Source organism: Nymphaea colorata, chromosome 1 (assembly GCF_008831285.2).
Source record: "Nymphaea colorata isolate Beijing-Zhang1983 chromosome 1, ASM883128v2, whole genome shotgun sequence".
NCBI classification, from domain to species: domain Eukaryota; kingdom Viridiplantae; phylum Streptophyta; class Magnoliopsida; order Nymphaeales; family Nymphaeaceae; genus Nymphaea; species Nymphaea colorata.
The window spans coordinates 19,406,152-19,429,698 of NC_045138.2; the positions used below are offsets into that span (position 1 = coordinate 19,406,152).

The 23,547-nt window shown below is 38.0% G+C and overlaps 2 protein-coding genes across 5 annotated transcripts; both read right to left on the minus strand.

The window, feature by feature from the left end:
• Positions 1–1,814: 1,814 nt before the first annotated feature.
• On the minus strand, positions 1,815–11,099 carry LOC116262145 (casein kinase 1-like protein HD16). Of its 4 annotated transcripts, none has more exons than XM_031641281.2 (19): positions 10,765–11,099; positions 10,236–10,278; positions 9,964–10,022; positions 9,493–9,830; positions 7,493–7,618; positions 7,349–7,422; positions 7,186–7,255; positions 7,050–7,105; positions 6,901–6,972; positions 6,694–6,788; positions 6,403–6,469; positions 6,193–6,322; positions 5,886–6,104; positions 5,594–5,724; positions 4,346–4,520; positions 4,174–4,264; positions 3,827–3,984; positions 2,604–2,792; positions 1,815–2,122 (listed from the first exon to the last, which is right to left on the minus strand). In XM_031641281.2, exons 3-19 carry the CDS (start codon positions 9,977–9,979, stop codon positions 2,063–2,065), a joined length of 2,067 nt encoding a protein of 688 aa, XP_031497141.1. In that variant the 5' UTR covers positions 9,980–10,022; positions 10,236–10,278; positions 10,765–11,099; the 3' UTR covers positions 1,815–2,062. The 4 variants fall into 4 exon arrangements, with proteins under 4 accessions (XP_031497141.1, XP_031497149.1, XP_031497123.1 ...); XM_031641289.2 differs by having other exon boundaries at positions 10,706–11,099; XM_031641263.2 differs by having other exon boundaries at positions 9,493–10,022.
• Positions 11,100–17,127: 6,028 nt separating this feature from the next.
• LOC116245953 (protein MET1, chloroplastic) lies at positions 17,128–21,675 on the minus strand. Its single transcript, XM_031617591.2, has 7 exons — positions 21,174–21,675; positions 20,695–20,801; positions 20,374–20,465; positions 19,942–20,018; positions 18,780–18,900; positions 17,753–17,812; positions 17,128–17,672 (listed from the first exon to the last, which is right to left on the minus strand). Exons 1-7 carry the CDS (start codon positions 21,539–21,541, stop codon positions 17,529–17,531), a joined length of 969 nt encoding a protein of 322 aa, XP_031473451.1. The 5' UTR covers positions 21,542–21,675; the 3' UTR covers positions 17,128–17,528.
• Between the last annotated feature and the right edge of the window lie 1,872 nt (positions 21,676–23,547).

The following is a 23,547-nucleotide window of genomic DNA, read 5'->3' on the forward strand; positions in this document are numbered from 1 at the left end:
GTTAAAATATACATTTTATAATTTAATTGGGCCGGGCTCAGGCCCGCGTTTCGGATGTTGGGCCCGGCCGGGCTCAAGCGCTGGTTTCGGGTGTCGGGCCAGCCCGAGCCCGACTTTTTATCGGGCTAGGCCGAACCGGTAGATGCCTAGGCTTATTATTTACCAATTAGTATATATATATATATATATATACACCAAAAGCTGTTCAATGGTGAGTCGTATCAGGCAAGCAAACGATGATCTGATGATGGTGTTCTCGTTCTCTGATCATATAATCGGAAGTTTACCTACCATATGAATTCTCAATAAAGGGCTAAATTCAATTATCATGTGGAAGGATCAAGTTAATTAATGCCCCACTGTGTCCGGAACTAGCGTGGGCCCGAACTCTCTGTCTGACCGTCTTCTAGATTTTGTTGGTGTCGGATAAATACCGTGTGGAACGGAACAATATGGGCCCGATCCTGATCCATTAGCAGATCTCATTCGGAAAAAGACAAGGTCGTGCGTGCCCCGTAGCTCTCACCCATTTTTGGTACCTTAGATTAGGTAAATGATAATCCAGATCTGTGGTTGGGTCCCCCGACATGACATACAGGAGATTGACATGTCATGTGTACAACACGTGAATGATCCAACGGTCAGAACTCGCAGTTGTTGGATCACAAGATGAAGATCCTGATCATTGGATGGACAGGGATAATTTTTAAAGTGGGTCAGGGTCTGATCCGAAGCATGGGTACCACCTATAATGTAGGAGTACCCAGATCTATGGTCCAAGTCCACCTCAATGACCCGTTTGACAAAACAGGCACCAACTGCCATTAATTTTGGAGGTGGGGATGTCAATGGATCAATTGTACCGTCTACCATGTCCAGACAAGTGAATAGTTTGCATACTTCAGATTTGTAACTGAATTTGAATGAAGAAAAAATCAGGCCACATCTGAATCTGATTCTTAAAACTGCAACCAAATTCCAGAACTTTCGTGGTGGATTCGATGCATCCAAAACCCAATCATGCTTTTTGACAATAAAATTGAGATATGATTTCAAATGTTGAATTGGAGATGGACACTTAACGTCGTTTCCGGAATCTAAATCTGATCTGGCTTTCCATTTGGATTTGAAAACTTTTTCTATATACAGTTACTTTAATATCTTTCCATTGGATATTTAATCTGAATCAATCGAACCCTAGACCAGGAAAAAGGGCTTCTTATGAAACTCATATCTGTTTAGGGAGAGGAATCTTGTTGAGGAGTCCGCGTTACAGATATATCCGGTAGGTTCGACATGCACCCATTTATAGAGGCGCAATGTGCTTTTAGTACTAGATAAAGTTCGCCCTTAGACCGAGAGATTGTGAAAATTTTAATATAATGCAGTGTAAGCATAAATGCTTTAGAAGCGATGTTACAATATTTCGAATACACTCGAATACCTATCCATTAAGTCAACGAACATAAAATATCAAGGTCTAGACAAGGACGACTGGAAAAAACACCTAGCTATGTAACTTGCATAGTCAACATAAATGACAATGTTCATCACATAATGCTAATGAGATCATGGAAGAGGACATGACTTCAGCATTGGAAGTCTTCCTGGGTAAACCTAATACAGAAACTTATCGGACCAAGTATGTTCTTTGGTAAGCACCTTTTTTTTCGGGCATCATACAGTTTTTTTTTTCCTTTTGGGTTTACTTATCACTCAGTAGGGCCGCACCCACGTTAAACGAAGCGGTTGGTCGCCTGGTGGCATGGATTCCTGCAAGTCACACAATTCAATAGCTTTGTCTTACAAAAGAATTGGCCCGGGCCATGCCCAATTTTGAGCAGGTATTTTCAGAAATTCCATTAAGACATATACGGCGAAATTAGGCCACATTTACAGATTTCAGGTCCCCTAAACGGGAACAAGCATGCAGCAAATACTTTACACTTACTTTTCCTTCTGACATCTCTCTCTCTCTCTTTTCCCTATATATATTTATATACCAAAGAAAAATATCGAAAATTTTTTCTTAAAGATACCCACCGAACCAGCTCATCAAACATCAACTGACGGTTCTCCCATAGCATATGGATGAGATATAAAGGTTCTTTGACCATTTATCCTGCGCAAAAAGACAGGCTTATGAGTACAGGAAAAGAAAAAGAATAGCCAAAAACCAGTCCACGCACACAAAACAATAATATAATCCTTGGTGAAAAGTAACTCAAATGCAATCCTCAACTGAATGCATTGGATATAGTCGTGATTATGAGGAGGGCATGCACGTTTATGGGTGTCTATGTCTATGACTCTATACATAACAACTGAGAGTTCTAGTCATTTAACTCAAACACTAGATGTGCAAAAGGCTTAATTTGAGAGTGCACAAAGCAGATTGTTTTTCTTTGTTTGGCCAACTATTTCATTGACGGTCTAAGACCAACCCAAGCTAATTATTCAATTTGGGACGATGATTATCTTAACTAAGCATCAATTTAAATGAATCAAAATATATAAGGCCTCTGAAATTCATTAGAAAAACTTGTTCTTTTTACCATGTCAAATCTGCAAGATCCTGTGTTGGAGATATTGAGAATATATACCTTAACATGGGAACTTGGAAATGCAGATGTTCTAAGAGTTTCTTGTGTTTCATCTGCTATTCTACGCCTACTTGAACTCAATATGAAGGCCGCTTGATCGGATGTTGCTGCAATTGAGGTTATCCGATATCCGTTCTCCCACCGCCTGTGAATTCCTTCACTTGGATAGAGAAAGTCAAGTTCCACAACCTATGATCATTATAATCTTATATCAGATAACAGAAGAATTTGTGATTTAGAAGAGGTAAAGGTTCAATGCAGCGTCAACAATGAAGAGAGAAAAAGAAAAATAAAGTTTAATGTTGGATTTTGTTCTCGCGGGTTGCGTTTCAGCAGTAGCAGTTCATCAAATTATGGGTATGTCTGTTATAGGAGAACCTCGCTTCCAAGAGATTCTTGGTCAGTATAGAAGACTAACAATTACACACCAGGTGTCAAAGTACCTTAGCAGCATGTCGTTAGTCTTTATTTTCATTTGAAAAGAACATGTTCAAAAACAGATTATGTATCCAATTGCAAACACCATTGTGCCCCTCTCTCCCAGCAAGAACTGCTTGAAGTCCATAAAGATGATATGAAAAAGAATGCTATTACATATGGTGAGAATTACACAGTAAAAACTGTAGTTTAGATCTCAGTAACTCCTACTAAGTATTAACCATATGTTACCACTATGTCATCATTCAACAGCTATGGTCATTTATGATTAGCAATGAGGAGAAATTAATTGCTTCAACCTTTGCTTCCAGATCATTAACCAGATAGTTGTGTTTGATGACACAATGAAAGAAACGACGTTTTGTTTGGATGACAAAATAAAACGCATCGTTCATTTTTCCCTGTAAATAACTCAAATGAGGCCAATAATTCTTGTCCCAGGGAAAGCACCCCTTTTGTCAAAACTGGATTTTTCATAAAACATTCAGAACTGGATTTTTCATGAACATAGTTTTGACCATACTCAAACACACACTAATTTTTCAGACCTTTGGTTAGTCTGACAAATGGAATAAATTTGTAACTGCTGAACAACTTTGCCCAAAAGTTGAGAAAAATTCATAAAACGCTTTTAAAGTATTCCATTTACCAAGCGAACATTTAAGGTCAAGTTGGTAGTACATAGCTTAAGAACTATGTTTAAGAGCATCACCCACCTAGCCTCAAGTGCATTGTGCATGATACAATCATTCCAATGAAAAATAAGTACAAGAAAAAAGATGTACCTGATCAGAAAACCCAGAGTTTCTTGACATAACTACACACCATTTGCTGCAGGAGGTAGCCATGGATGTGACATGAAAACCCTCTTTCCACTTCTTGCTTATCCATTTGAAAGGGAATGTGTCGCTCACTTTGTACGACTGTTGGTTATAAGGGGTTCCTTCAACAACATTCACAGCATAATTTAAGAAACTCATCATTTAAAACAGTTGAATACATGGATAATAAATTAAGGGTGAAATTGTTAAGAGATTAACAATGATTTTTAAAGTTGCATGGTTTTAGGTGCTACCATGGACTGAACAGAAGAAAATAAAATTCATAAAGCATCTAAAGATTAGGGTCCAACCCTTGGACATCACCACCAAGGAACTCCCATTGGTTGCACCAGCAACGGCAGTTATGTAGTAGTTCTTTTCCCATTGCTCCATTATCCATTCCTGCGGAAAAGAAAGGTTACATTGTCAAGAAGTCATTAACATGTAAAAGGAGAAACAATTAGAATGTCCTGCAATGCAAACCTTGCGTAAGAAGGATGCTGAAATCTCATAAACCTGGGCACTAAAGTTGGTTCCTGCATCCATGATAAGAGCCCATAGATTTGCGCAGGATGCCACCGAGCTGATGAATAGACCATCTTGATTACCTTTGTGCACATGCTGAAGCAGTCTTGAATCTACAACATTGAAATGATATCTACAGAATGATGTGAAGCAGAGTTATCCATGTATGACTGGCATCCTTTGCAATATTGGCAAACAGAAACTTAAAGTTCATCATATATAGTTCTATCGTGTTGTGAAAGACTGAGAAGGAGAACTAGGTGCAGCTAGGCAGGAATAGGTGCATTAAGCAGCCATGCGCCCCATAATGTTAATTTCTAAAATTAAACAAAAGTATTTCTTTCTCAATGAAAAGGCTATTATTATCAACTTCTAACAACAAAACAATTAAAATGCACAACAAAAATCATATTAAACATTCCATAATATGATAACAAGCATAACTAAAAATTTCAAAGTTTGAAAAACAAACTCAGTAAATTTGAACAATTACGTTTAAAGGTTATATAGCATAAAAAAAGCAAGCCTAGTCATGCTTTTAATAACATAGCAATAGCCTTCAATGCAAGAGAAGGAAGGGCAATAAGTGATCAAACAGAAAAAAGAAATCCTAATAGTTTATTTTTCCAGTACCAAAATCAGGAAATTGCTTGCCACAAATGTGTGCAATGGAACCATCTCTTAGTTAATGTGGGAGCCAGTTTCAAAGAACTTGAGCAATTTATTGAAGGACCACTATCTATTCCTCGCACACATATGTTTTTGTCCAATTTATTTAAATTCAAAAATATTTCCAAAGATCCTCAAAGAAAAAAAAGTATTCTAAATCATTTTCAATTGATCCCTAGCTGAGAAAATCAGGAAACTGATATTTCTACCTATGCTTCATCCTTATGTTATGATCCTTCCTTACCACATAACTACAGGCTTTTTTTGGCAAGCAAAGCGTGTTTCACAAGCTTTAAATGGTTCCACAAGAAACCTTTTCAAGCCTTACCATCACACTGGAACTCTGATTTAGGAATAAACCACATGACCCAAGGTAGCATTTTAAACTACGAGCTCTCAAAGCCCAGACATGGAGAAAATCTAACCACATGATTGAAAATAATTATGAAAAGTAAATTCCATGACAAAATGTAAAAGGGACAAAAATCACATACAAATTAGCATGTATAAGCCAGAAAGATGCATGTATTGTTATACCTTTGTTTCATGGGTCTGCGTGCATTGTAAACTGAAATCCACTGCGTTGCAGGGTTTCCTAAACGGACCTTTTTTCTAGGTTGATCTTCATCTTCCAGGTTAACCAAAAGTCTTCCTCTTTTTTGCCCAACCTGAAACACAAAGAAAGACCTGAGATACAAGAGCCAACAAAGTAAAAAATACCAAAAAGTTCCCTGAATAAATTATGAATAGGTAAGATACTAAATCATCTACAGCTATGGTACATTGACTACATTCACCAACATCAGAAAAGAACAGTCCATGAACCAACCTTCAAAGCTCCATCAATCCTGACCGGTCTTGAGACTGCGCATGGTTCAATGAGACAATCAAACAGGCTAATCAATTTAGCATAGTTTGGCTCATCATCAAACTTCATATTAGTTACAACATCAAGAAACTGCTTAAAGGGGACTGGGCAAAAACAACAAAGCATCTCTGTAGAAGTTGCCATCTTTTTTTTGCAGACAAGGAATGACTTGTTGTCTCCCTGAAGCAACATAATAAACCATGATAATGAACAGCCTGAGTGCCTCAATAACAGAATTCTAAGACAAGGTGTTGATGCAACAAACTACCTGATATCCTTGCCAAGGAAGCCTTCCTTTTACAAGAAATATAAGTGTGTAGGCCAGCGATTCCAGGTCATCCCTTCTGCTTCCTGTCCTGCCCAGATGTGCATGGACACTTGCATAACGGATTGTCCCTCTGATGAAAGCACGAAAAGTCAGAAGCATTCCATGTAAAATGGAAATGCAACCATGACAAAGATCTTGCTGTTCCCAAACCTGAAAATGTCAGGCCTCTGGTCATAGTCTACATGATTGCCAGATGATGCGTCCTTCCACCTAGATGCTGAAAATAGCACAGGGTCAATTTCATTAGCAACATCAATCAAGGGACTGGAACTCAATCCACAAAATAGAGAACAAAAAACCATATCCTGACCACAAAAATTTCTTTATTAGAAATTCAGCAATTCCAGACCTGATCAACTAAATTACAAAGATATCCACGCAATTCTTTGATCTTTGTGTATATAATATGAAGTTAAGCTCAAATAACAAACCAAAACATACCCAAACCAAGATCAATAAGGTATAGCTTCTTCTCGTTTGGAGTTCCAGGCTGACCAAGGAGAAAGTTCTCTGGTTTAACATCTCCATGCACAAAACTGAGTCACAGTAGAAACTTTCAAAGGTCAGCAATAATGGCATAGCAATGGAACACAACATGGGTATAACTTCTTCATGATTACAATCAAAGAAGGGCTATAGAATCAATACCCTCTTAAATGAAGTTTCTCAAGAATCGAAATTGCTTCCACGGCAATGCAAGCGACCATATTTGGAGACATCCTGATTGAAGTCAACATTTTCAGAGACCGAATATATTAAACAATAGCATAAGAAAAAGAAGAAGTATGTTTTCGTACAGTTGGCCTGAGTTGTTCCAAAGGTCCCATAAACTTGGCCCAAGCATATCCATAACCTGAACATTGATGTTTTTGACCACCTCTCAGCAACCATAAATAAGGTATTTCATGGCCATTAAGGCACAAAATAACTTACCATGATATAGTAGTCTCCTAGCCGGCCCTTATGATGAACCAAAGGCAGCCCATAACATCCATTTAGAGTGCTGAAGTTGACAAGCCAGACAGAAAATCAGAATTTCAAACCAAAAATATGTTTCCTAATTTCAATTATACAAACCATCAAATATTATTCTTACTTGTAAACTTGCCATTCATAAGGAGGTCCAAAGTTACAGCCTTTACTGCTGCGATGCTCAAACTTCAAGGCCACCTATCACATTAAAAGGCAATAAAGAATTATTTTTATCTTCTTAACAAGAACACAGAATATCAAATACTACCTCCATTGCATCAGGCCCACCACGGTCCAAACCACCATTCAGTCGCCTACCAACATAAACCTGGCCAAAACCGCCTTTCCCTAATCTCCTCTCTACCTTGTATATAGGGGAATTTCCAACCTGAACCTGTGAGCAGATAGAATGTGAACAGGGTCAAAAGAAGAAAACAATAATGATATGCTGCTAAATCCAATAAGAAGCTGTTAAATTAAAAGAAAGAACAAGATCATGGATTCAAAAGCATTATTTCATTTACTATCATATTCTCTAACAGATATTTCCAGCAAATTTGAATGGGTTGGCAAATAACATGACATGCCAGTTCAGACTCCAACAAGTTGGTTGGCTAGATAAGGTATTTCATGCTTGCCTGCCTTAGAAAAGCAACCAAGTACTGCCCGTTTCAGACAATTCTGCAACTATTTAGCACCATCTTCACTAGTGCAGTGAATTGCTTTCTAGAGTAGAAATCAATTGTATAAACAAAGTTTTAGGTGATTTTAGAAATAACTCACTAGTTGAAAATTAAACAGTAATGTGATAAAATAAGCACAAATTATGCACATAGGAACAATGAAAAGCAAAAAACATCAAAGATTGTTTCATAAGCAAATTTTATGTGAAATCTACCAACATATTGATAAAGCACATACATGCAAAAGTCTCTTTATTCACTTCTACAAAAATAGAAATCCAACATATGCCGTATCAAATGGTAAATTCCCAAAATGCATCTCACCATCTTTCTCACATGGACACTGTTGCACGCATCTCACAATCTTTCTCACATGGACACTCTTGGTAGAGCATCGTACCCTTGTCGACACAGCTCAACACAGGTGTGGGTATGGGACATGGCTTTGACACCAGTGACTCACACACACACACACACACACACACACACACACATATATATATATTCATTTCCTGCACCCAAGAGTTTTTAAATTGCTTTGCACAAGTGTCTGCATGGCATAGCCACAGCCATGTGACCAAGCTCAAAATCCATGAGGAAATAAAGAATTTGGTCTTAAGTACAGTAAATTTCAGAACTACTCTATGTGACCTTCCAAAAGAGAGGAAGATGCCAATCTATAATTTTTTCAAAAATAAATTTTTTCTTTATCTGATTGCACTTACAAAATGACTTATAATCATAAAAAAGGCCCTGATCATTATCTATAGCCAAAAAAACCAATAATTCTTTTCAAATCTTCCACACAACAGAAAACATGTAGGGGAACTTTTATTTTATTGACATGCAACTAGACACATGCTCATGCCCCAGTAGTTCCAAATGTATGTATCATGTGCACATGTATTTGCATGTCAACATGCTGGTTTACTTTCTACAATCACACAGAAACCAAATTCCATGCCCAACGAACAAAAACATGAAATTCCAGAGAATCACTGGGTTGTGAACTGCAGAAGCCATGAACCAAGTTTCAAACTTTCATCTGTCCACATTGTTATTACTAACATTGCTCGATATTTAGAGTTCATGGGTGTCAACCACGAACATTCACCACTTGGAGAATAGATAAAGACCTAGAAAGGTCAAAAACCAGAAAAGAAGTTTGGCTCCAGGCAATAAATAGTTTCTCAAGAGATAATTCATGTATAAAGACACCACATAGACAGATCAGGAAATGAAGACAAGAATTGAATAACCCTACAGAAATAAGACACAACTCTCAAACGTAGTGAATGAAAAAGGTCCTAGTCTCCTAGTTGACATAAGCGTCAGAATTATTCCAGTAGGATGAGGAATGCTAACTGTCATGCTCAGAAAAAACAGATGAACTTGTAAACAAGCATTATCTAATGGAGAAACATGTTCTTGCTGATCTTTTCTGGTTGAAAAGCCTATGAAAATTTTTCTAGTAAGTTTCCAATGGACTCAGTAAGGTGTAAGCCAATGGCGATTAGTATATGCAATTCTCGTAATGTAATTCAAAAGATTCACGTACGAATACAACGAACAAAAGGAAAGCTACCGTTTCAGGAATTGGAGCCGTGCTCCCTTCTTCGTCAGCAGCTGCCACCAACTTATCACCACTTCCAATCTCGATTGGCATATCTTTATCAGCACCTTCTTCAGGAGCAGCTTGCCTGAAACCCAGATCCTGCGCACCCCTTAGAGCAACTGGAGTATAATCACACGGCTGCTCTGGATCAATCTCTATCAACACGATTCCCCGACCCCTACCACCAGCAGTAGGCCTGCTGTTCATCAACCGCCCATTCATGTCAGGCGAAGCATTGCGAGCCTTCCCCCTTCCAGCACCACCTCTTGCTGCTCTATTTGCAGGAACAGCTACTGCAGCATTAGGACCTGTCAAATCAACAGGTGGAGAAGCTGCATGAAGTTCATCTAATCTTCTTGATCTCAGTCGAGGCTGCCGGGCTCGGGTTCGGGGCTCTGGCATCCTCTCCCCATGCAATTCAAACTGACAATAATATCTCACCTCTCCTTCTCAACATCAACACCCTGACTCGCTACCGGTACTATCAATCTCTTTCCGCACTGATCAACCAATCAAAGTAAGAAGATAGGATTTCAGTATCTTCGTTCATTGTTCCACAATGCACCATAAACCGCAAAATTGATCCAACAGGTCACAATGAACAAAATGCAAATAAATTAGGTTCACTTTTCTAATTTCTTCGTCCTTAAACGAAAAAGAGAAGTTTTAATGCAATGATGCAATCAAACAGATTACTAGTCACCATATTATACCTTTGCAACACGCGATAATCATCAGAATTTGTTCCTTTTTCACCTGAAAAAGGAAACAATAGGAATGAGATTTAAAAGAAAAAACTCAAAGGACGATTCAGTTTATTAAAAAGAGAGTTCGATGATCGAATCAATTCCACAGTTTAGTAAAAACTAAAAGGAATGAAAAGGAACTAGTTCGAGAAAAATCCTTCAATCAAAATCCAGGAAAGCAATCGTCACTCTGTATACCGACAATCATCCAGCCAAGAAGCTCGAACAGATGCCACACGGCTGAAAATCCATTAAAAACATCCGAGGACAGCCGCGAATTCACGGAACCGCCACTCTACTCGACAAACAACAATAAAGAACCGGCGGTTTCCAGTCTCGAGGAACCAATCGGCGAACGATCGACGACTTTCCACGCGGAATTCAACGAAAAGAACGGGAAAAAACAAAAAAGAAGCCTTCGGAGGAACGTTACGAACAACAAACTCAGGGGGCCGAAATCTTCACGATGATCGGACGATCGGAACGAAAAACTCACGGTTTCTCACGCCCAGAAGACGATCGGATTCGGGAAAAAAGCCGCGATTCCCACCGACATTGCGCGATTCCCGAAGGCAAGGAGAGGGAGGCAGAGAGAGTCGTCCTTTTTCTTTCCTCTTCCGATTGAGCGAAGGATGAAGCGTTGAAGGATTCAGGTGGCGGAAGGAGACGATTTACAGGTGAACGAAAAAATAAAAGGAAAATAAAGATGTGAAAAGGGAGAAAAAATAGGTGAGGAAGATGATCCAGAAGGGAAGGGAGGTGTGTGCTGTAGCAGAGGGAGTCGATATTGAGCGCTCGCTCGGTCTCTCTCTCCTTCTTGCATATGCAAGCCTCAGCATGCAATTGTGCTCGTGAAATTACCACCTTGCGTGCATCACTTTTAGTTAATTACCAACTTCAAAAGGATTGCTCTGGCCGTCATGGCGATATTTTGAAAATACCGCGTGAAAATTGGATCCGAGCTGTTGTACCATCGCTACTTTGCTTTGTTTTCCAATTAATCTCGTGCCGTCCTTTTTTAAATCGCCATAATAAATGATATTCTTTTTTTATTCTTTTCAAAAGTACTCGATTTTAATTGGAATTGGACTGTCATTTTAAAATTCAACGACAAAATTACCAATATTACGCGAATATATCTCCAACAGCCAATGTACAACACTGCAGCTTTTATCATGTGAAAATAATAACGTACTTACCGCGATAAATTTCCTGCCGGTAAATTGCTATTCACCACGTTTTTATCTCTATCTAATTTAACTTTGCCATTCAATAGCAATAAACCGAAGATTTACCGAGCAAGCCTTCTTGGTGCCAACTCGAAATCAGGTACGCGAACCGACCTGATACGGACCGGGTCCTCCTAACCCGAGATTCAATGCGGGCACCCCTGATTCTGGATCTGGAGCATAATGCGCCAGTGAATTGGTAAAAGAAATAAAGAAGCATTTTAATTGTAAAAAATGCCAACAGAAAAGCTAAAACAACAAATTCAGATTTTGAAGTATGTAGCCAAGAGTCTTGTCCTCCCCAATTTGGATCTCAATTTAATTTGGATACATCATATCTAGGGATGTTAATGGATTGAATTTGAATCAGACTTTCGACGAACCTGCTTCAAAAATATTGGACATAAAAAATTTAATACATTATTAAGAATTTAATAAGATCAGATTCAGATTTTGGAAATGACATGGGGTTAGATTGAGTTTTAAGTAAATATTTGATGAGACTCAAATTTGAACTCCAATCACTTTTACATAAATATCTTATATCCAATATCCGTGCATCGGTTTTTAAAATATTGTAATATAATTTGGATAAGAGGCCGGGCTGGGATTTTTTTTTTATTTCCATTTTATTGAATGCATCCAAAGAGACAGCTAGGATTTGTTTATTGGAAAGGCTGAATTAAGGAGCCAAAATGTAATTTTTCAATTTTTTTTATATAAACAAGCAACATTTTATTAATCTGAAAATTTGACCAGATCTGAGTTTGGATTCAGTTATCTACTTAAAAGTTGGAATAGCTTCAGATGTGAGAGAATAAAAGTCGAATTCATATCATATTTTAATTGTCAGTTTAGAAAGAATTCAGATATGGCATTACACTTTTCTTTATGTGTATTTGAATCCAAATTCTAAGTAATCATGTGTAATAAAAAAGTATTTGTGATTCAAACTTGATCCATTGACATCTTTAATTATCTATATCTACTAAACAGAATAAATAAATGGGATCAATATTTAATTGATTTTCATCTGCTTTTCTCTTCTCAATTTTTATCTTCGGATTCCAATTATTTTTTTTCTCAATTAATTTTTCAACAAGGTGTTTTAGAAACCGAATCACCTTTTGTGCATACCACAGCAAAAAATGTATCTATTTCTGTAAGATCTAGTTATTATATTTGTTCATTAAATAAGTAAAATGTGATGATCAAACTAAATAAATTTGTGAAACCACATCAAAGCACTAAATGGATTGCACTTTGTACCCGTGTGGTCCAGATCCGTATATAGCAAGGCGTTACGGGCTACAATAATGGCCCCTTTAATAAATACCGGTTCAGGTAAAGCTAGGTAGTTGACATAAGATCCAAATCTCGATATGAAGTTATCTGTTATTCTTGGTTTCAGATATTTACATTGGATCAAACATGGGTTCAATTTGTGTTTGGATTTGCGGACTTGGGTTTGAGTTCATATTTCAGATATACTCTAATATGCTAATTTGCTAAGTAATGCTTTCCATATGCTAAGTAATGTTTTCCATTTTTTAAAGTTTGAAAATACGTCTCAACCAGTGTTATCAAATTCTGAATGAATCGGTATGAATTGGTAGCAAACCGGTTCATTTATGTGGCCAATACAAGAGCCCCAAGTGTTGAGTTAAACTATTTAATATTAAAAAAATATTTTTAAAAAAAATCTTATTTTTTTTTTTGTGGATAGAAGATTCTGACAACATTGTATTCAACTACTAAGCCCTACAGCAAAAAGCTCATACAAGAAACGAAACAAATTGAGACTTTACCAAAGAAAAACATTGGAACTTATAATGTAGTTTGGTAGCATGAACAATAACACAACATTCACTGAATCTATCAGAAAGATTAGGGCATATTCAGAAGCACCATAATTCAGTGTTATGAATTTATCTCATTTTTAAAAATTAAAACAGATTCATAGAACATTGTGTTGCCAAATGCCCCTAAGTGGTCGTTTAATAACAATAACATATTGTTACCATTTCATGAATATGTAAGCATATCCATAAAACACTATAATAAATGTTCCATGAATTTGCTGTATTTTTTGGAGTATATTCATGGATAGTAATAGCATGTTACTGACTTATTGTTGGCAAACGATTCGTGCGAGACCGTTTGGTATTAAACACACCTTGTGAGTGTTCCATAAATCTTCTCCAAATTTGAGGTAGATTTATCTTCATAAAACATTTGAATAAGTGTTGTGTGAATCTATCTCTACCGAAGATTAAAAGCACACTTACATGTTGTTGACAATATCAAACGGCCCCTAAGGTGCTTTCCTTGACGCCCTTCTTATTATCCTTGTTCCCATGTGACATGTAGTAATATATTGAAAATGTGAATTTTTTAATAAAACATAGGGAAATATCTGTATAATTTCATTTACAACTGCTTTTTTACCAAGATTCCAAGAATAGAAGTGACACTTATGATCATAGATGCAACTAGCAAAGTATCTCATTGCGCCTCAAGCCAATCAATATGCCTACGCAATGAAAAGACGACGGACTTATTCCTCCAACAAATTAAAGTAGCAAAAAGTATGCGTTCGTGACTCGCAGCTAGCGCCTCAATCAATTGGTCCATTCTAATATCCACACACAACGAATTTGACGAACATAAATTAAGCCACCAAAGGTGTTTGTGTCGTGGGTGGGGCTCCAAGTATCACAAAAAGCAGTCCAAGTCCAAAACTTGTGAAAATTACTAGCAAAAAGGTTTATGCTGCCAAGAATGTCGCAAACTCTCTCAATGCAGTATTGTCATACAAAAATGAAATTAAGAATGTGAAGATTCGCGAAAACGAAGTAGCTTTTGTGAGGAATTAATTTCGGCTAGTTTTTGAGTTGCCTTTATTGGTTTAAATTTAAATCTAGAGTGATAAAAAAGAGTTTGGCGTAGCTGGTTGCGCCAACGTCTAGCAAGTGGTAATTGTTAGTTCGATTTTCACGAGTGTCAACCTTCAGTATAAATCAAAGTATAGAAAGTGGAAAGTCTCTCGTCCTAACTGCGGTTTCCTCTACTTTAGCAATCAACTGACATCAATGGACGGTACGTTCCATTGAATGATAGATAAAGAAGTTTGTCATGACAATTAATCTACTCTCTGCACCGTAGATTAAACATGTCTATTTCGGATGGGGATATTGGAGACAGTTTGGGTGGAGGTCCACGTGAACCTGCATGTGGGCACCGGTGGATATTTGATGCCAAAATGGATGGACCGCGTCCATTGACAGCTCTTGGTCCAAGTCAATCTTCAAAGGAGTTCTGCGCGTGAAAGCGGTTCCGATATGGAATGGATTTTGTAAGAACCAGATCCAACCTTGATCTACAAATCCATGATCAGGCCTGATTCCAAGGTAGAGATTAATCCAAGTAAAGCACGATCAAGTATGTTGAGTTCATATCGGTTTTAGGTGATAATACTGATGCAAGCAAAAATTTGAGTTCAAAGAACTTGCATTAAAATTGGAGTAAATTCATAAAACACTCAATTTTTCTGTAAATATATGAATCTAACTGTTTCATTTGCCAAATGGGCCCAAAATGTTCAAGTTGAAAGCCACTGCTATTATTACAAACTGGGGCAATATTGTAAGATCCGTATGGGAATTTATTGTATCAGATCATGGGTTCAATTGATTCAAATTCATTTGTGGATATAGTTCTTAATGAAGTTACTTATGATGTGAGATTCCTTGGGGGCATCTTAAATCCATGATTCCAATAAACTCCAGATTTGAAATCTATGTACATAATATAAGAGAAACCATTAACCCCTCAATCGATAAATCTCTCTCTCTCTCTCTCTCTCTACATATATATATATATATATATATATATATATATATATATATATATATATATATATAAACTAAAGAGAGAGAGAGAGAGGGAGGGAGGCGTGTCCAACATGAAATGCGTGGATTAAAGAGGCAAAGGTTGCAAATTCGATCTGTAACATGCGTCATTCATGTATGTTGACCGAGATGTGCCGATTTTAATGACTCTTGAGTGCGTCCACTACGCAATGTTATGCATGGAATAAGCAATCTAATTGATTTGGAAGAACACGGAATGCTGCACTGTGCGAGATTGTAGGTGTTTCGGGGAATCAACCAAAACCCTAGAGCACATTTGCTTGCAGGAGACGACAATAGGTGTGTGGGCGTTCCACTTATTTTATAAGCTTCGTCTTATAAACCTTATGATATAAATGAATGTAGATTATATAAAGACGTGGGAATTAAAAACTTGCGATTCCGATACCTAAATCGAATTATATGGGCCAGGAAAGTGTTGCTTTAGAAAGTCTTTTGAAATTTGAATTGAATGTAGATTATATGGCTCTCCGGAAACAAAATTTCCGGAATCAGCTCCTAATTTCAGAAACAAAAATGCCCCGTTTGTTTCAATACTTGTAATTTCTTGAGCATTTTGACTCTAAAATTCTACGATTCCGGATGCATCAAAATGAACAAGAAGAAAAGAAGCAAAACGCAACAAGCTTAGGATTCTGGTGAATAACCAAATGCAAAATTCCACCAACCGTCTGGGAGCAGCTTTCAGTAAAACTGGCCTACACAGTAAGCCCAGATTCCTCTTGCTTTAGAAGCAGCAAGTTCCATGTATTCTCTTAAACTAAGTCACATGGGTATGAGCACGGATTAAGTATGAATGTGTAGGCGCGGATACAATAACTTTAGAAAATGTGGGTATGGTGTATGACAGGGTATGTATATATGCAAACCAAAAAGCTCAAAACTAGAGCGATATTTAGGTAAAAATAAAGTAATTTAAAAAAAAATAACTCTTAAAAACAAAAAGAAGAGTGAATAAGAAATAAGTTAAATCAAGTAAAAGTAAGTAGTTTGGATCAGTTTGAATCTAAAAAGTATTCACCTGTGTATAAATGCTATGTCGGTATTACGACAGAGATACATGTCGCTATTACGACACAGATACATGAATCTTATTGAAGTATCCACATGACCTAGCTGTTTTTGACAAAAAAACATGGGAAAACTTAGATCTCCAACGCTTTTATCTCCAACTCAGTCCAAAAAACTAAGCCGAACCAATTCAGATGTAATATTTTAAGTGAGGAATCCGGTGCCTACTGAACCGGCTACTTATGAGCTTCAACCCTCAGGCGGCAAGAGGAATAAAAGATCTAGAGGTACAGGATGATTGTGACTAATAAAGCATCTGTTTGCCATGGAAATGCCCCTCCGTGTATGGTCGAGAATGGGCCGCCACCAACGTAAACCACCTCGCCCTAGTATTAACACGCCTCCTGTATGCCGATTGATGATATTGAGACCGACAGTTTGTCCTTAAAGCAGAAGATCAGACCTGCAACTGATGAGGGCCTTGAAAAACCCAATCGGCTTATGAAGGCCGTGAAAATTGGGGGTCGAAAGTAATGTCCTTAGATGATGGGATTTGGGAAAGCAGAAGCAGGAAGTGCAAGAAAGCTCGAGGAAGCAAATCCTGAAAAAGAGAAGTGGGGATATCTCTTCGTCAAAAGTCCAAGACAAAACGAAAGAAAGTTTTGAGACTTGGTGAAGAGGATGGCATGAGTCAAAGTTCAGAACCAATAAATTGTCCCTTTGTTGAGTAGTTTCCATCAAAACAAAATGCGAACAGAAAAAAGAAAGGGATCCGATGATAACTGTTCCACAGAACAGTTGTTACATAACAATCATAATTGATATTGGAAAGGCAAAACGGGGAGCAAGGAAGCTGAAGCGCCAGTTAGATCACCTGGGTGATGTAATCAAAGGAAAATGGTGAAAGAAGTTCTGTTCTTGTAGTTGCTCTTTACAGAACAGATGTACATGCCAGATGATGGCCTGAATTATACAGCCGAACGTGGTTGCTGAATCCACCACCAACAATTCCCAAACTTGGCTTGGTCCAAGTTTTGCAGAATTCTGATATATCTGTGTTTGAATATCATGTCGGTGCAAGTAGAATTTCATTTATTGCCAAATATGCCAAATAGGGACTTGATGGCCTTTACTGCATTCTGATTGATGAAGGATTCATCAAATTTCTCCATTAGCCCCTCGAATTCTTCTGTATCTCTTATAGTTGCAAGGTCAGGATCTGAACGGATGGCCTGCAAAAATACAGACATTAATATGAGTTATACACCACCAATTAATAAACAAGGTCACTTGCAAGTGATTAAATTAGTACCTTGAAATCTTCATAACCCGCTTTTAGGGCATCCTCAAGTGCAGATAGACCAGCTTGTACCTGTGAAAATTTACAGCGTTTGACCATCTGTCATGCATGATTATCACATTTTTTCACAATATTGAATCTTGAGTTGAAGGCTTACATTGCATGCTTTTCATTTACAGAACTAGAATAGCTTCTTGTCGGAAGCTTGTTTCTGTATGATGAGTCCTTGTTTGTTAGTAACCTCTTAATTCCGGAGAAGCATTTTCAAGCCAGATATCGACTAATGACGACTAATACCATCCTATAATGTGAAGATCATGATGGACACATCGTCACTGGAACAGATAGGGCCAGACCAAGCCCAAACATGTGGATGATTCGAGCAGCCTCAGCTTCTAGCTGATTCTTCTAGATAATGGCTACACTAGAAAAACATGTAGCCTGACTAGAATAAATTGGGGCATATTTATGTTCCTATCTCGCGCTTACAAATATGAGTTTTCAACTACGTCATAACTCATACGGGACTATGCCATATACAAGCTTCATCATATTTTTGAAATCATCACTCGTGCATTAGCTGATATCTCTACATCCATTGCCACGTTACACAGGCTTTGATATGTTTAAGTGTTTAAGTTGAATATTGTTACTAATGTGATGTTCTGCATCACGCTGTATATATTCGGAACTATTTGATTCTAAGCAAAAAAGTGTACCTTTGGCAAGATATTGCACAATAACCTGATTAGCCAAACATATCATGTACACATCTTGCTAGAGAAGCTCACTTTGCCTTAAACAGGAAAAACATTTGACCTCCCTAAGGAGGATAAAAATTTTTTGTCCAAACTTTTTCCTTTCGGCAACAATCAAGCAGGCCTTCATTGTAATAACCCCAGATGAGGAGAAAATAAGAATAATAGTATGAAAGCCAAATCTACAAAGAAGGAAAGAACAAAGAAAAGAAGCTATAAATCCTATCCAAACGACACCATTCATACAAATGAAGCAGTTTCTCTCTTCTCTTTTACCATACCTGTTTAAGCTTAGAATAACAGCAGGCAACATTGTAACATGCAATGGAAGCTTCTCTAGGTTCAGGCTTGGACCCCAAAACGGACTCGAATTTTATCAATGCTTCTTCATATTTCGCATCCCTGTTCAAATAAAATATTGCACTAGTAAAACTCCTGGGATGCAAAAAAAATCATTCCCATAACCTCACTACCAAAAATGAACCTCATCAATACTGCTACTTTATGTTGCGTCTTAATCTATAATAAACAAAAGAAAAAAGTTATGAAGAATACTGAAGCATTATATGAGCCTTAGGTTCTCAAGCATCCAAAGCTTGGTTCAAGAAAGAGCTGGGATGAGTTTGACGACATTCCCAACATAGTCTATTTGTAGCATCAGCTGAGCCCAGTTTTTATGTTACAGCTGTCATTCCACAAGATATGAGCCTATTTTCATGGAAAACAATACTGTGGTGAGGATAGTGAAAAGAAAATTTGCCTAATCAAGCCAGTAACTACAACTTCAAAGGTCCCCGTCATTAGAATCAGAGGAAAGCTCCAGGTCAAGACAGCAGTACGTGTTTTAATGAAACACTGTTTGGAAGCCTATGATCAAACTCAGTGCTACACTCCACAATTATTATGCTGCTCCTACTTTCATCTCTCGCCACCCATTTCCAAGGGCCTTATTTGACGGTTTTCAAAACATACAAACAGAAGCTACAGGTCACATATCTTTAAGGAAGATAGTTCTTTAAACATGAGCAGATTGGTTTTATTAGAAAGAAATATGAAGATAGTTCTTTAAACATGAGCAGATTGGTTTTATTAGAAAGAAATATTTCATGGACAACCATAAGAAAAACCAAACAAATAAAAGGTTCTGCATCTAGAAGCCTAAAGTATTCACATGTGGGAGTCACATACTACAGGTTTCCCACTGTGGTCCAAGCTTCCAAATGTTTATTGCCTTAAGGAAGTGTCTTAAATAGTGAACGACTGAAAACTCTTCTTAAGTCTACACCAGCGTATGAGGCCTCTAAAGCTACAATTTTAGATAGTAATTTTTGAAGGTAAAAGATACAACCCTGAAAAACAACATGACCAAAACAGCACATTTTTTCCTTAACATTATAGCTACAGATGAGAAATTACAGAACAAGACTAAGGATCCGGGTTTACTTGTAAAGCCTTAAACCCTCCCGAAGTTCCCTTTCTCTGCGCTCCTTTTGTTCCATCAACCTTAGGTAGTTTTGCATCTGAACGTTCATTGAAGATACACAAATTGAATGAGTAAATATTTAATATTCTAGGTATCTCAAACAGATTTGGGATCCCACCCTTCTAAAGAATTAGATGGTAGAACAAAATGCATCAAGACAAAAGGAAAATCAGGAAACTGTGGGATAAAATTGCCAGACAACATGGTCAATAATCCTCCAGCCTCCTAAAAATATGGAAACATAGACCACATAATTATAATAAATCAGAAGCACAGAAGAAGCGTGTCAAGGGACTAGCAGAATCGTGCCGAAGACTAACACCACAAAAGCCAAAGAAAAAGAAAAGCAAATGAGATTTAAAGGGAATAAAGAGTTTGCCAATAGTACTTACTTGGATCTCCCTAACTCTGTCGCTGATAAAACCTGAGTTTCTTTCAGCTCTAATGATTTCTTTCTCTGTAAGTTCAACAAACTCAACCTTCCCTAGGAACACAAAAGCACAAGAGTGTGGAATTTCAGAAGCTTAGACGGAGAGAGAGGCATTCTACACGTCTCTTGAATGAAACTTTGGAAGGAAAAAGACATTTTTGGACCTTAGACAGGAAACTGTATTGAAAAGCTTTCACGGTAAAACCAATTTGAGGTAACAACTAACAACATAGCCAATTAGAAAGAGCAAGCAAAAGCGGTAAAATCTTAACTCTGAACTAACCATATCTTTTTTGCATTTTCATCAGCAAAGGCCCAATCCTCTGGCGGATTGTGTACATTGTGCGCCCATATTCAGCAGCAGGCCATATCTCAGGCCCAAACACAGCACTGTGGAACGCATTTGAAGTCTAGTTAGAACTGAAGTAGCAGCACGACCACTGTATGCATGAAATTTTTTTTATTTCTCATAGTTTCGATCTATTTTCATATTCGACATTGTTCCACCCTGATACATAATTACATAAAAGTAACTTCCGATAGTCAACACTAGAAATCATCATTCAACGTCTACAGGGTCGAAAAACTACATATGATCTACACCACACTCAACATAGAAATCACCTCATAAACAAAAATCCTGGCATTTCCTACATCATCCGACTAAAGAAAACAATCCAAAGAAAGCATGTTAAACTCCAGACAGGATTTGACACCACAAACGGAAGAGGAACAATCAACAAAAAGGAGACAGTACCCAACCTGGTCGCAAGCACCTTGTCTCCGACTGTGAACAACCCCGACTTATCGGCGGATCCACCAGGAGCGATGGCGTCAATGTAGGTCCCTCCATCCGAGCCCTTGAAGAACCTCAACCCATAAGGCTTATCCAATTCGACCTCATATTCTTCGAATTCCTCCTCGGTGGCTGGCTCAGCATCGGTGGCAGCTGCCCGGACGACCGGAACCGGGCGTTGGGCGAGATGGGTAGTCAAGAAAACTGGAGAGGACCTCAGGATAGAAGGAAATCTCTGTTGGGGATCGAAGGGGAGAGACGGGTGTTGCTTGCTGTGCCTGGAAAGGGTGGAGGAAGGGGAGCATAGAGAGGAGGCAGAAAGGGAGAGGGACATGGCGGTGGACTCTGAGACTCGATAGCAGGGGACTGCTGTTTCGACTAAGAGTGACGATGGAAAGGAAGGGTGCGGAGGGACGGAAGGGTCTTCTCGTTGCAGATGACATCTTTTGGGGGTAGCTCCTGTGGCTCTACTTCATCTGCCGTGGCGTGCGGCTGAGCGTGGTCTTATATGGAGCATATTCGGTCCACACACGCGATTCTCCCCAAAAGCCGCACAGCAACGCCCGCGTGGCTTTCGCTAGGGATTCTGGGAATCCTACGTGGGAGTGTTTGGTCCTCTCTCTCTCCTCCAGGCAATCTTTTTCTCGCGCCGAGGTACAGAAGCTTCTTTCTCTCTCTCTCTCTCTCTCTCTCTTACGTGAGAGTATTTTTGTCGTTCATTCAGGATGAACTTCTTTGCTCTCCCTTTACAAACTCAACTTTATGAATGAATGTGCACTTTTTGAGTACTTATTAAAACCTTTTGAACTAAATCATATTTTGGCACTACTGTTAAAATTTGTTTAAATCAACCCAAGTGAGCCACGCGTCACACACTACCCATCATTCTTGTTAAGTCTTTGAATTACTTTCATATTTTGTTTCTTCAAGATCTATCTAATTATTTATGTTTGTTAAATCGCTGTCCCGTTCTACGGTTCATTAAATAGCAGCTCGACCAATTTGTAACAAGTTGGATGTTATGGCATTCCGCTTACAATCGTGAAATGTCTCAACCGCTTGACTGAATGCGGCGGATTTTGACCTGTGGTGTCATGATAGAATGCATGCACCGGACCAATTTGATTTAATTCTGGATTTTAATGACATTCAATTGGTTACCCATTCTCTCTCTCTCTCTTTATATATATATATATATAGAGAGAGAGAGAGAGAATGGGTAACCAATTCAATGTCATTAATATATATATATATAGTGTGTGTGTACGTGGGTTTGTCTGGGTATTAGAATTCCTAAGATCAGGTCAATCTTAAAAAGAAAAATCTCAAATTCCAAATTTGAAAGAATCAAAGTTGGAGTCCTCCTAAATCGTTCGTAAGTCGTATCTTAATTGTCTCTATAAGATTAACGACTTTTGACATTTTTTATTGTATTTTACCAATCCCAAAAATTTGGCAACCTAAGTTTTCTACTTTGACAGTCTGTGAGAAGCAAAACCACCCTTTTCTTCTTACTACTCTCAAGGAAGGCTATTTTGTGTGTCGCATATGTCACTGTTTGCAGTTCAGAAAAGTAACATCCATGAGAATAAAAAAAAAAGATGCATCATCAATATCAGGCCGACGCCCCTTGGAGCAATATGGCTTCTAAAGTCAAAAATGACATTTTTATATTAATTTCTAGGCCTTTTAATTATGGGATCAGTGAGATTCATACAACAACATTAGAGCATGGGTCTCAACTGAGAAGTAAAAAAAAAAAAAAGAGTACAACAAGGTTCTTTGTTTCTATTCTGGATCTATTTGGAACCTAAGTGTGAATCTATTTGGTGGTGTTCCTATAATCAATCCCTAGTCAGTACTTACATTGACCTAAAAGCAGGTGTCCCAAAAACTTGAGTTGGTGGCTCATGGAGACTGCTGGTATGCAGGCCCAGCTAAGTTCATGTTCCACCACTCTATTTCACCAAATATTGGCGCTTCAACAACTCCATAAAACCATAAACCTAACTCTTTTCAGAATCATACTTTTTATCATCCTAGATCAACCAAAACTTATTCAGCACTTTTTTTTAGGTGTTTGATGGTGAGGGAAACAACCAAGTTTTTTTAAGAGTGTTAGGACCTGCTTTCCTAAGAGATCCATGTAGAACAGTTCCAGTTTTGGCTACAATGTAGAATCCTCGAGAAACACAACACTCAATCACTGTTCTGTGAATGCATGACAATTGACAAGGACACCCACAAGCAGACACGCGGACGTTGCAAGCTACGGTTTAGCGTTACAATCGACGAAAATATTGTATATAAGAAGGCAGTAAACATATGAATACGGCGTGG

What these genes read in the sequence shown, in the direction of transcription:
- LOC116245953 (XM_031617591.2), bottom strand. Translation starts at nt 21,541, where the DNA reads ATGTCCCTCTCCCTTTCTGCCTCCTCTCTATGCTCCCCTTCCTCCACC. An exon ending in GTTATTCTAAGCTTAAACAG is followed by an intron (nt 17,813 to 18,779) that starts GTATGGTAAAAG and finishes AAATTTTCACAG; the next exon opens with GTACAAGCTGGTCTATCTGC. An exon ending in CGGGTTATGAAGATTTCAAG is followed by an intron (nt 17,673 to 17,752) that starts GTACTAATTTAA and finishes GTATTTTTGCAG; the next exon opens with GCCATCCGTTCAGATCCTGA.
- LOC116262145 (XM_031641263.2), bottom strand. Translation starts at nt 9,924, where the DNA reads ATGCCAGAGCCCCGAACCCGAGCCCGGCAGCCTCGACTGAGATCAAGA. An exon ending in CAGAGGCCTGACATTTTCAG is followed by an intron (nt 6,323 to 6,402) that starts GTTTGGGAACAG and finishes TGCTTTCATCAG; the next exon opens with AGGGACAATCCGTTATGCAA. An exon ending in CAGCATCCTTCTTACGCAAG is followed by an intron (nt 4,265 to 4,345) that starts GTTTGCATTGCA and finishes TCTTTTCCGCAG; the next exon opens with GAATGGATAATGGAGCAATG.